Raw genomic sequence first — 12,530 nt, 5'->3', positions numbered from 1 at the left:
TAGGGGATCCAGAGATCCAGTTCACTCAGACTTATGCTCTCTGCTCAGCTACCAAACCTGTGCACCCCACACTAAAATAATGAACACATTGAGTTAAAGCAACACGATCATCTGCATTTTATTGGCACCTGATTTGCAAATTAATTTCCATCCTTCCCAGCCCCTCCTTCAATTCCAGGTCTTTCTCTTCCATCTCCCTCAAATTGCCTCATGCCAGGAAATAAAAAAAATATTTTTTGCCAAGGTAGACTCCTGTGTCCTCAGGGGAAGTCTTTATCCAAGGCTACAGCAACAACAGGAATCCTCATAAGACCAAACCCTGATGGCAGGGAAGGCTGGATCTTGTCACAGGGCATAAGTGATTTTTTGGGGGTGGGGAAAGGTGAGCAGTATGATAGGCAGAGGTGGTAAAGGCTAGTAGATTAGTGCTGGAACCCGATGGGGGTTGAAGCCCAGTCTCTGCCCTGGTAGACTCTCTCTTGGTACTCAGAGGCGGGAGGGGGCTCCTCCAGCCACTGTCACTGTTTCCCCAGTGATGTAGCTGGCATCTTCAGAGCACAGAAAAGACACAATGCCTGCACAGTCTTCTGGCTCACCTAACCTGGGGTATAGGGAAAACAAAGAAGGGGGTAAAAATCAAACAGGCCAGGCCCCCACAGACAATGAAATCTGCTTAATCAATAACTATCAGTTGATCTTTCAGGACCAGTGTATAAGTCCATCAAATTGGGTTATCATGATGATAAGCTGTTATAATTTAGTATGAGCATAAATACTGTACTCTGAAAAAACCACTACAAGTTATAGTTAAATAATAGAGATACTTTGTTCTTTAGAGAACTGAGGACACCAAAATCCAAAATTTTATAGGTAAACTTGTGAGCAGCTATTTTATACTTCAAACAATTGGTTTCACATGTGTGTATACTAGTCAAGTGTCAGGGAGTCTGTGAGATAGTAAATGGTTTGTTTAAAATGACTCCATTTGCACAGCTTTAATTCACAGATAACATTTTCAGGAATCTATTTTTGTCCCTTAGAGTCAGGTTCATTTTGTGAGAATGTGCTAATTCTCAGTGTTTGTATCAGTGATTGCTTAGTTGGGAACATCTTAACATAACTGCCAGAGTTCTCTAGAGGTGTGGCAGAATGCGTATCTCAAACCTAGATTAGTGGTTCTTCATCCTAGCTGTACACTGTAATCATCAGGAAGGCTTAACACCTCCGCCCCTCCGCCCCCCAAAAAATATGCCTAGGACCTGCCTTGGACCAATAAGAAAGAATCTTTGGGCCCTGGCTGGGTAGCTCAGTTGATTAGAGCATTGACCCAATACGCCAAGGCTGTGGGTTCGATCTCCAGTCAGGGCACATACAAGAAACAACCAATGAATGCATACATAAGTGGAACAACAAATCGAAGTTTCTCTCTCTCTCCCTCCCTCTCTCTCTCTTTAAGCAATAATAATAAAAAATCTTGGGAGTGGGGCCTGATCATCTGTAGTTTCATAAGCTCCCTAGCTGAGTGGAATAGGCACCCATGATTGAGAAGCATGGGGCCAGTGAATCACTGGGGCTCTGGGGAGACAACACCCTGACTTATTAGTGAGTTGTGAACTAGGCCTGCAGCTCATGCCTGACATCAGATGGTTTTGGGAGCACTGGAGGGGATCTTCTTCCTTAAGTAGGCCTGTTTGCACAAGTAGTCCTTGAGGGACAAGATGGAGAAGCTGAAGACAAGAGTTCCCAGAAGCCACAAGTTGGAGAGAGGCAGGGAACTTGGAGGAAAGGAAGCCAGAAGAAGGTGCTCCAACAGTTCGTCCGGCCCCTTGGGGAACAGGCTAGTTTTCTTAGGCAAGGGGAGTTTGGGGACATAGTAAAAGCTCTCCAGTCCTTTTATTTGGGTTGTAGGATCATCAACCTGAGCTTTGAAAACATGACTTTAAGAAACACACATGACTTTTTATTCAAAGAGAACTAAAGAAGCGTGATTTGGTTTTGGTCCCTAGTAGCTAGGGATGCCTAGAGGTGGAGGCAAGCAGCCAGCTGGAGAGAGGAGTCAGGGCCTCTCCCAGAGCTCTTCCCTGCTGAAGCCTGGACTCATCTGTGTTTGTTTTTGGCAATGGAAGCAGACGCCTGTACCCCGCCCTCACTGTGGTAACGCAGCGTTCACGAGCTTGTGAAGTGTGTGCATTTGAGGCAGAGGAGAGCGTGCCCCCGTTGTCTGTGGGACCAAAAGACGCGAGATGTGGGCTGTGTGAGGGGCCATATCTCCCATCTTTATCCCTCTTAACTCTCTCTGTGACACCTTACCTTCTTATCCGTAGGGCTTCTTTTAAGCTCTCCTCTCTTGCCTTGTCCATCCACAACTGCAGGAAAAGGGGAATCTCTTTATGTGAAAGAAGAAGGAAGGGGGGACAAGCAGGGGGGAAACTGCCTACCCGCACACCGCTGGAGAGGAAGGGTGGAGAGACGCTCTCTTCCACTTCCTAGTTCTGCCTAGCCCCCAGCCTCTCCCCACTGCCCTCTTCCGTTTCATTCTTTTCAGATTCTAGTGAGGCATTTCACTGGCTCTCCCCATTCCCACCCACTTAAGGAGATATGAAACGGTGTGAGCAGAGTCTGAACTTCTCAGTGTCCACCGAACACCCGGAGGAAGAACGGGTCTGGTCTGGCCAGGTGGCTGGCACGGAGGGGGGGCGATAGAAAAGCTGGGGAGGGGAGCAGTAGTGATGGGGAGCTCAGGACCCCGGCACCAGCTTTCCCAGAAGGATGCAGGACAGCCCCTCCTCACCACTTGGCTGAAGTTAGTCTTGATGATTCCGGGCGCCAGGCAGTTTACCCTTATGTTACTTTGGGCCAGTTCTATGGCCAGGTTCTTGCCGAGGCCCAGCAAGGCTGTCTTACTAACATTGTAAGGGCCCAGGCCCTGGGGAAAGGAAACATGGGTTAGTCTCTTTGTTTTTGGTTCATTCTTGGTTCTTATTGGAAGACATAAAGGGCAGTAAATAACAGGGCATCTCCTGTAATGGAGGGTCCCAGTTAGAAAATGGTCTTGAGGCGAACTCTCCCCAATGCTGGGGTTCATGGAGACCGGGCATCTGTTTTATGGGAAGGGACTTGGTGGTGTGATTGCAAAAGGGGACACAAACTTCTTAGGGTGACTGGAGGGTAGGAAGGTGCAAGATGGAGGAAGGGATGGAAGTAGCAGAGGAAGGGGCTCTTACAGGAAACGGGGTGTAGGCTGCTATGGAGGCCACAATCACCACTGAGCCGCCTCTGGAAAAAGAAGAGAATGACCCTCTTCCCAGCAGAGATCCCCACCCTCAGACCACGTGGGGCCCGTCACACCCCAGCTCCCTCTCCTTCTCTGTACCCTCGTTTCTCCATCTCTGGCACGACTGCCTTAGTCATCAGGGCTGTGGCCTTCACATTAATGTCCAGAATCTGCAACCGAGAGAAGAAGGGGAACAGCATGAGGGGAGAGCTAGAGAGGGCAGGGTATGAGCAGTCATAATAGGTTCTCTCAGATCTGCCTGATGGGGCTGGTGGAGATCTTAGAGATGATTTCTGGGACCTTACAAGTGAAGAAACCAAGGTCCAGGGAGAAAGAAGGGTCTTTCACCAGCGCATTCAGTGAGAGGATGAACATTAGGCTTGGGTGAGAAAGCATGGAGCCTGGTTCATCTTGTTTCCTAACTAGCCAAGTGTGATTTGGCCTAGAATGGACCTAAACTCTCAGGGCTATGTTGGATTTGAGCTGGATTTTCTCTGTTTCTTCTAATCAGGGAGAGCCTGGAATTAGGTTGGCCTCCTGGGATCTGCCATGGAGTGGGCTGTGCTTCCCAGGGAAAATGTGGCCTGACCTTGGCCCCTAGGGCATTCCAGCACTCCTCTGGCTCCTGAGCTCAGGGACTGGGATGCTCCTGGCCCTCCAGGATGAGCATTTGTTGGAAAGTGGGATTATGAGGAGAAGTGGGATCATTTTGGGGAAGCTGGGGCATAGGCTGGAATAAAAACCTCACACCCATAATTTAAAACAAACGCATCACCATTGTGCTGAGATAGTCCCCTCCCATGGCCCCTGGCAAACTCTTATTTTGAAAAATTTCAATCGTACAGAAAAGTTTAAAAAGAAGTGCAATGGATATCTTTTTCCTATATTCATCAATTGTTCACATTTTGTCCCATTTGCCCTATGTTTTTTCCTGACCACTGAAGGTTAAGCTGCAGGTGTCATAATTCTCTGACACTAATACTTATGGATATTCTCCAAGAGGTTATAATCCATGATCACACCCAAGAAATTTAACACTGATAATAATGATTTTACCTAATGTGCTGTCCATAATAAAATTTCCCCAATTGTCTCCCATATGTTCTTTTATTTTTAAAAAAATGTTTTTATTGATTTCAGAGAGAGGAAGGGAGAGGGAGAGAGAGAGAAAGAAACATCGATGAGAATCATCAATCGGCTGCCTCCTGCATGTCCCCTTCTGGGGACAGAGCCCCTAACCTGGGCATGTACCCTGACCACGGAATCAAACCGTGACCTCCTGGTTCATAGGCTGATGCTCAACCACTGAGCAACATTGGCGGTGCTCCCATTTGTCCTTATTTGAAAAATCCAAGGTTTAACCAAGAATCAACCCTGGCATTTAGATTTGATGAACTGTGATTTTTTTTTTTTTAAATGCAAACTAAAAAGAAAAATTACTTGGTGTAAAATTGTTTTCCTGTGGTCTCCATTCAGACTGCTCATGAAAGATGTTTTTCTACTTTAAAGAATATCAATCAGGAACTGACTCACTGAAGAACATTCGGCACTTTGGTCTCTAAGTCTGTGAAACACTGATAAAGTACAATATTTTAGTATTCTTAAACTTCAGTGTTGAGATATTGATGACATCAGAAGAAAAGCAACACCAGGGGCAACTATAAAAAACCTGGCATTTCCAAATCATGTGGAAATATTAACCTTAATAAACAAAGACAGATATTTTAATGAAGGCTTTGTAATTAAAGAATGTAGGTGAGTGAAATATATTATAAATGTAGTGTAATTATACACATTCACATAAAACCCAAAATTCCACACTTGAATTTGGACAGCGGGATCTCCAATGTACTTGTTGGAGTGAAGAAGAAAAGAGCGCAGGTCTTCTCCAAAGGCTGCATGTTATAAAGCAGCAACGTAGGCCATTTCACCAGAATTGGTATTTCACGGAACTAGCAGCTATTCAAATTTTCCAACTCACGAGAAATACTCTTTTTTGGCAGCTGAACAAGGAAACAGATGGTGCGCAAATTTAAATGTATCAGTTATTGGCAGATTAGCTGCCATGCCTGCTGGAAATAAACCAGGAAGAACACCTGGATAAGGGCACAGTGAAGGCTGGGGTGTAGGGAAGGAGGTTGCTGGGAAGGAGCGAATGGAAGGAGACAAAACTGGGAGAAGCAGCAGTGAAGGAGATGGGCAGGGAGAGAGGAAGCCACGCCCCACCAGCCCTTTCCCAGGTGCACTCCAGGTGCAAGTCCCAAGCATTGCTCACATGTTCTAGTACATGGCACCTGACAAATGTATGGTAAAAGCAGACCGAGTTTGTGCTGTTCTCTGAGGCCCGCCCCTGGCTGCTTTATTCCCTCTTACCTTGTCCCACACCTCCTCGGTGACGTCCATGAGGTTTCCAAAGAAAGGGTTGACGGCAGCGTTGGAGACCAGGATGTCAATACCCCCGTAAAGCTTCACGGCCTGGAGAGATTAAGGTCTGAATCAGGGCTTCGGGTCAGTTGGGGACACGCGTTGATTAATGGTGGCAGAGAATTCCTTGTTAGGAACAAAATGATGCCAGAATGACATCTCTGTTTCTTGAAACATTTTTCTCTAAAACTACCCTCACCTCTGCTGCTAAACACTTAAGGTCGTCTCATTTCTTTGACATCTTTTCTTCCTGCCCCCACTTCTTCTAAGGCTGTCGCTGACCCTTTGCTCATTACACCTTCTCTTTGGGGTGCTCCTTTATTCTCATGGCCTTGCTGTCACCTCAAAATCTATTTCTAGATCCTCTTCTTTTCACACGGAATCCCAGCCCCATTTCTCCAAGTGCTCACTGTCCAGTTCTCCTTGATATGAGTTACCATTATTTCAAACTCAACCTTTCCCTGAATGGAGAAACTGGTTTAAATGGACTCATAGAAAGTTACCACTGGGAGGGGCCTTTAGGTCAGTTAGCCTCATGTCCTCACGGTGAAGGTGATAACTCTGAGGTCCAGGTAAGTTTATTTCTCAAGACCCTATAAGTCAGGAATGACATATTAGGATCAGCTAAGGACAGGAGGCCTATTCATTTTGGTCTTTGGGAGAGGCAGAGTGATTTGCTCAGGGCACAAAGCTAGTTAGTGGTGGCAGAACTGAAATTGGTCAGTTCCGGGGGGCGGGGGGGAGGCGATTAAAGCAGTTCTGTACTTGGTGATCATGTCATCCCTCCACCCCCCTTTAATGGCTTGGAGGCATGGAAGATTCAAGGCAGAGCTGAGATTGAAACTGGGAAAACCAAGGGTAACATCTCACCTCCTTACTAAATAGTAAGTATGTGGTAGCAGGAATGTGCTGGAGTAATGATCGGCCAAACAGAATCTGCCAACAACATACCACCCTGAAATCAGACTTTGCATTTGCCCAGTACTGGCAATTTTTTGTTATCCTCATCCGAGGATATGCTTTTATTGTTGTTGTTTTTTAAATCCTCACACGAGGGTATTTTTTTCCATTAATTTTCAGAGAGTGAAAGGGAGGGAGGAGGAGGGGGGAGAGAGAGAGAGAGAAAGAGAGAGAGAGAGGGAGAGAGAGATGTGAGAGACACATTGACCAGTTGCCTCCTGCGTGTGCCCTGACTGGGGGTGGGGAGTGAACCTGGAACCAAGGCACATGCCCTTGACTGGGAATCAAACCCTCGATCCCTTGGTTCAAGGGCTGATGCTCTCACCACTGAGAAAAACTGGCTAGGGCTGTTTTTGATTTTTAGAGGCGGGGGTGGGGGGGGAGGGGAAATCATCGATGTAAGAGAGAATCATTGATCTGTTGCCTCCCATACATACCCTGACTGGGGATTGAACCGCAACTTAGGTATGTGCCCTGATCCGGAATTGAGTCTGGAACCTTTAGATGTACAGGATGATGGTCCAACCAACTGAGCCACACTAGTCAGGGCCAGAGCCGGCAATTTTGATGCCTGGGGCAAGCGGCATTAAATGGGCCCTCAGTTGACTTTGTGCTTCACGATTTGGCGCAGGGAGGGGTGTTATTAACAATGTGTACCATCTGCTAGCTCCCGTTTTAACTAATTATTTTTGCTAACTAGGTGCTAAGCTCAGATGTTTTGAACGCCTGAGCTGTCAACATGTAAATTTCACAAAAATGTAAAACCACATAATCTTTTAAAACCAGTATCAATACTTTCTTGCCCTCTCAAATTTTAGTGTCCCAGCACAAAGCCCCGGTCATTTGCCTTGGCTCTGTGTAAGCCTAGCCTAGGGACTTGTGACTCAGAAAGAGCAGAATATGTTAGCAAGTGTTGTGTGCTGCGGCCTGTGAATGTGTCTTTGGGGGTGGGGAGAAGGTGGTGGATTGTACCAGAATCACCTGGAACGCTTTTCTATTTCTGCTGTGCATCCCTCTCCTCCTAGGCCTATCAGCATGGACAGGGGAGGAGGCTGGGTTTTGATTGAACAGAGATAGAGGACCATAGAAGATTAATGAGAAGGGTATTCTGGCTATACAGCTGGTGTCTTCTAAGTCTTTCTCTAAATTGTGCGATCACTACACAAAAGTAGTTAAGCATTGTTTGCTCTGTGTCCTGAGGATATTTTTTCCATTGCTTTTTCAGAGTGGAAGGGAGGGAAGGAGGGAGAGAAACTTTGATGGAAGAGAGACAGATTGATTGGTTGCCTCTCGCATGAGCCCTCACCAGGGCGGGGAGCAAGCCCATAGCCCAGGTTATGGGCCCGAGACCCTTTGGTGCGAAGGCTGACATTCTAACCACTGAGCATGCCGGCCAGGGTGTGATAGGTATATTTTTTAGAAAAATATAATCAAGTGGAACAGCGGCCAATCTGGTTTCCACTCACCACACCTTTGAGAAGCTTCAAGGTGCAGGTTAGGAGGTTACTGGGTAGTAACTATCCTCAGAGCACAGCTTTCCTCATCACAGGGTGACAGCTGGCAATTGGTAGCACACATCTCCAATTGCTAACAAGTATCCTATTATTCTCCACCCTGCCATTGCCCTGAGAGTTGTTCTGCTCCTCTCTTCTGTTTTCCATTTCTTAACACCGGGTTAGAAAAAAGTCTTGGCTGGTTCCACTAAACATCTCTTGGGCATACCCATTTGGTCCCACCACCACTGCTCTAGGCAGGAGTGACAGCAACAGCTTCTTCACTGATCTCCTTGGCTTAGTTTCCTCTATTCCAGTACATCCTTCCTACCAGTGCCAGATTCTTTCTCTAATAACATCTTCATCTTGCTCAAAACCTCACATGGCCTCTTATTTTGGACAAGGATGTCGAAACTCCATTGGGAGGCTGTGGAGGCCCCAGTGCCCCCTCCTTCCCACCAGCCCATGACACCGCACTCCTGACCCTGTGCTCTCTGCTGTGGGGCTGACGGTGCTCTCCTCTTCCCTTCAGTCCCTCCTGGGCTGCCTGCTCATTTTGCAGGGTCATCTGGAATCCTGTCCTACTCCATGTCCATCCCACCTAGTTCTCAAGGTTTAGCTCAAGCTTTGCCACTGGGCCAGGGCTGCAGGATTTTGACATTAAGTTTCTACATATTTTCATACTGCTAGTCACTAATTGGCCCAGCATCCCAGATGGCTCCCTTCAGCCTCAGGATCAAGGTCCCAATCTTGGGCTTTGTCCAGCAGCCTATGCCAGACGAGGTCACTTTCTTGAACTTACATTTGGCTTTCTCCAACCACATTTAAAAAAAACACAGGTATATATATTTAAACTAGTAGCCCTGACCATGAATCCGTGCGCCAGTAGCTCTCTGCGGGGCCTGGCCGCTTTGTGCCCACTGTCCAGAGGCTCTCCGTGGCCCAGAGGCCCATCCACGGCTGGGCGTGGAATGCTTGCCTCGTCGCCATGGCCACGAGCAGGCAGCCCAGGAGGGACTGAAGGGAAGAGGAGAGCACCGTCAGCCCCACAGCAGAGAGCACAGGGTCAGGAGTGCAGTGCCAGGCCACCCCCCTGGGACCGGGGGACTCCGGAGGGGCTAAGAGGACTGGGCGCTGCCATCTTTGTGACGGAGTGATGGTTAATTTGCACATTACCCTTTTATTAGATAGGATATGTTTTTATTGTTTTTTTTTTTATTACAGATTTTAAATTCATTGCAGGAGAGCGGATAGCCTTGCCCTCTCCTGCCACCTTTGAATTTCTCCACACCAGAGGTGTTTTTTTTTTAGAGAGAGAGGAAAGGAGAGGGAGAGATAGAAACATTGATGAAACACTGACTGGCTGCCTCCTGCATGCCCCCTATTGGGGGTCAAGCCCATAACCCTGGCATGTGCCCTGACTGGGAATGGAACTGGTGACCTCTTGGTGCATGGGACCATACTCAACCAACTGAGGCACATAAGCCTGGCTCCAATGCTCACTTGAGCATTCCCAAACAGTTCTTTCAAAATGGGATAACCTTATGCCATCGACCATTGTTTAACATCCCCCTCTTCTAATATTACCCAAATAATTTCTGTCATTTGGTTAGTACAATCCCGCACTTTCCATTCTTGGGTAGATTCTCTCTTCCACTCCAGGGAATAAAGTGTGGGCCCTGAACCCGAGAGAAGGGGAGCCTCTTTGCCAGATGTTCGTATTTTCCTGTGTAGCTGGAAGGCTGGTGCCAAGTACGAACTCTGACACTGGCTTAGACCTGCGTTTGAGAGTAAAGTCCAAGTGGGCACACAAAGCCTGACCTGACGATAATGGGGAAATGCCTGGCAGTCTGTAGGCAGCTTGGCAGGTCTGGATGACTCTCAGCTCCTTTCTTACTGGCTGTTGGATTTTGGGATATGGCTCCACCTTTTTGAGCAGAATGTAAACAAGGAGAATAGTCTTTGCCTTGTTTGGGTTGTTGTCAGGTTTAGAGATGACCTGTGTAACACCCTGAACAAAGTGAATGGCACACAGTAGGTGGCTGAAACATGGTGAGCTTCCTCCTTCAGGTTTCCAGGGACTGCCTCTACACTGAAGAACTGGGGATTGATTGCTGATTTGCTCATAGGTGGGAACATCTCTTTTGTGATTGTATCTAACCTTCTCATCTGCCCAATTAGATTGCAAAGTACTGGAGAACCAGGACCAGCTGTTTTTTTTTGTTTGTTTGTTTTGTTTTGTTTTTGGTGCCCCCAAGGGCTGATACAGGGCTGAAGCATTAGAGTGGTTTTTGATTCTCTGACTGGAATGATGGATGATTCTTAGAGACATAACAGAAAGGCACACAATAGAAGTGTGCTGGTGGACTGGTGTGGGTATGCAGAACACACTGTTATGTTTTAGTTAATAGTGCTGGCTTGGATCACACCCATGCGGTCCAGGAAAGCTGGGAAGGAGGCTGAGGCTGGTTCCCTTCTGCCACCTCCTGGCTGTGTGCCCATATCCTTGCTGCTCACCGTGGTCACCAGCCGCTCCCGGTCCTCAGCCTTCCCCACATGGCACACGGTGCCCATCACGCTCAGTCCCTCCCCTTGCAGCGCCGCCACGGCCCGGTCCACGTTCTGCTGCTTCCGGCTGCTGACCACCACGTGGGCCCCATCCTGGGCCAGCCGCCTAGCGATGGCCAAGCCGATCCTGTGGGCAGAGAGAGATATGGACGGTCAAGGCAAGCACTGGGAAGAGGTCAAAAGCACGGGCTCCGGAGTCAGACTGCCCTGGTTTGAATTCTAGCTCTCCTTTTGGACACTCTTTTACTTAGTTTTCTTATGGTTTTGGCCTCAGACTAGGTTCCCAGAAAGTGACATCACCTTCCACAGGCCCCATCACCATGGGGTACAGGCCCCATACTCTGTAGTAACTGAGGGGAAAGAAATGAGCTAGGGGTGCAGCAGCAGCCACTTCCATGATTGGAAGAGCCCTGTCCCCAAATACCAACCTTATTAGTCTGCATCATCTCAAAATTCTATCGTTAGTTATGTTTTGGGGTGCATATGAAAGGATGGGTCTCTGGTCAAAAATGTAATTTTTTTATTTTATTTTACTCTCCTGGGAGTGAGGGTTATACATTTTGCAATTGTTAGCTATTGGCGTTTCCAGTACATTTGTATTTTAGATTCGTGCAGAGTTGGTGTCTAGCAAAGTCCTGTAATGAAAAGCAGTATAGACAAGAGCGGTGGGTGCAGAGATAGGCTGTGCAATGGAGGCCAAAATGTACTCAGCCAAACAAAAATTTGAATACGTGAGTCTTGTGTCCTGTCTAGGTAAGGGGCGCGGTTCTGGGAGACTTGTCGAGGCGCCCAAATGAGGTGTCTGGAACACTTCCATAGTCCATGGAGGCAGTGGGATAGTGTGTGTGTGTGTGTGTGTGTGTGTGTGTGTGTGTGTGTGTGTGTGTGTGTGTATAGTATTTTAAAAATCTGGGTTGTCTTGAACTTCTGGCATCTGGTCTTCCTAGACTCAGGGCCAATCGATTGGAGCAGCGCAGAGCACTGAGGCATTGGGTTGAAGGGGGCAGCACTGAGCTGGCGCAATGGCGCAGAGGCAGCGGCGCCGGAGACTGGGAGGCTGCAGGCCGACCACGTGGTTCCTGACTTCCTGGGCCGCGTGTGAGGCTGAGGACGCGACCCGGGAGGCAAAGGACAGGAGTGACCGCCTGTTCCCAGATAACGGGGGGGCCTCAAAGACTCCGGGTCGGGCACTCACCCTTCGGTGGAGGCCGTTACTAGGGCCACCTTATTCGCGAGCGGGTTCCGGCGCGCCACCCCGGAGCTGGCCATCCGCACCGACTTCCAGGACCAGACACAACCGCCCAGCAGCAACCCCGCCTTATGCATGGCGCCGATCGGTTGTGCAAGGTTCCGCACCCCCTGGTGGGGCGGTGCGAGGGGCGGGCCTCCTCCCCTCGCGTTCCCGGCTCCGGCCTGCCCTTGGACTGGACCGCTCCTCCCGCTCTGCGCCGGCAACTTCGCGCGGGGAACAGGCTGTGGTTGCGGGCGCCGCCTGCCGGCGCATGGCCGCCGCGCCCCGCAGCTCCCTGCTCTGCTCTGGCGGGTGTGGGACAGTGCTGTGCGTCCAGATTTCCTGAAGGGCCCACCCCACTGCTGGAACCCCTCGCACCCCTCCTTCCACATCTGCTTGCCCACGTCATTTTTCGGGGGGCAAGGGGTGCAGCTTTGAGTTGGTTGCTTTTGCTTCCCAGAACTTCAGGATGGACCTTCTCTGAAAAAGTCTGTGTCTAAATATATGACCGCCCATAATAGGGCAATTATTTTGCCATTGCCCGTAGAGATGAGGCCTGTGTGCACTACATGAGGGTCTC

The 12,530-nt window shown here is 48.7% G+C and overlaps 1 protein-coding gene across 2 annotated transcripts; it reads right to left on the bottom strand.

Moving 5' to 3' along the window:
* Nucleotides 1-94: 94 nt before the first annotated feature.
* Nucleotides 95-12,181, bottom strand: LOC308238545 (dehydrogenase/reductase SDR family member 4). Of its 2 annotated transcripts, XM_080650626.1 has the most exons (8): nt 11,915-12,181; nt 10,669-10,846; nt 5,648-5,749; nt 3,374-3,444; nt 3,225-3,276; nt 2,792-2,926; nt 2,311-2,366; nt 95-601 (listed from the first exon to the last, which is right to left on the bottom strand). In XM_080650626.1, the coding sequence occupies exons 1-8, from the start codon at nt 12,043-12,045 to the stop codon at nt 487-489; spliced, it is 840 nt and encodes a 279-aa protein (XP_080506752.1). In that variant the 5' UTR covers nt 12,046-12,181; the 3' UTR covers nt 95-486. The 2 variants fall into 2 exon arrangements, with proteins under 2 accessions (XP_080506752.1, XP_080506753.1); XM_080650627.1 differs by lacking the exon at nt 2,792-2,926 and having other exon boundaries at nt 96-601.
* Nucleotides 12,182-12,530: the final 349 nt, after the last annotated feature.

The sequence above is a fragment of the Plecotus auritus genome (genome assembly GCF_963455305.1).
Source record: "Plecotus auritus genome assembly, chromosome: 1".
Taxonomy (NCBI): Eukaryota; Metazoa; Chordata; class Mammalia; order Chiroptera; family Vespertilionidae; genus Plecotus; species Plecotus auritus.
Note: the sequence above shows the minus strand (reverse complement) of the source record. Positions and strands in the feature narration are given on the sequence as shown.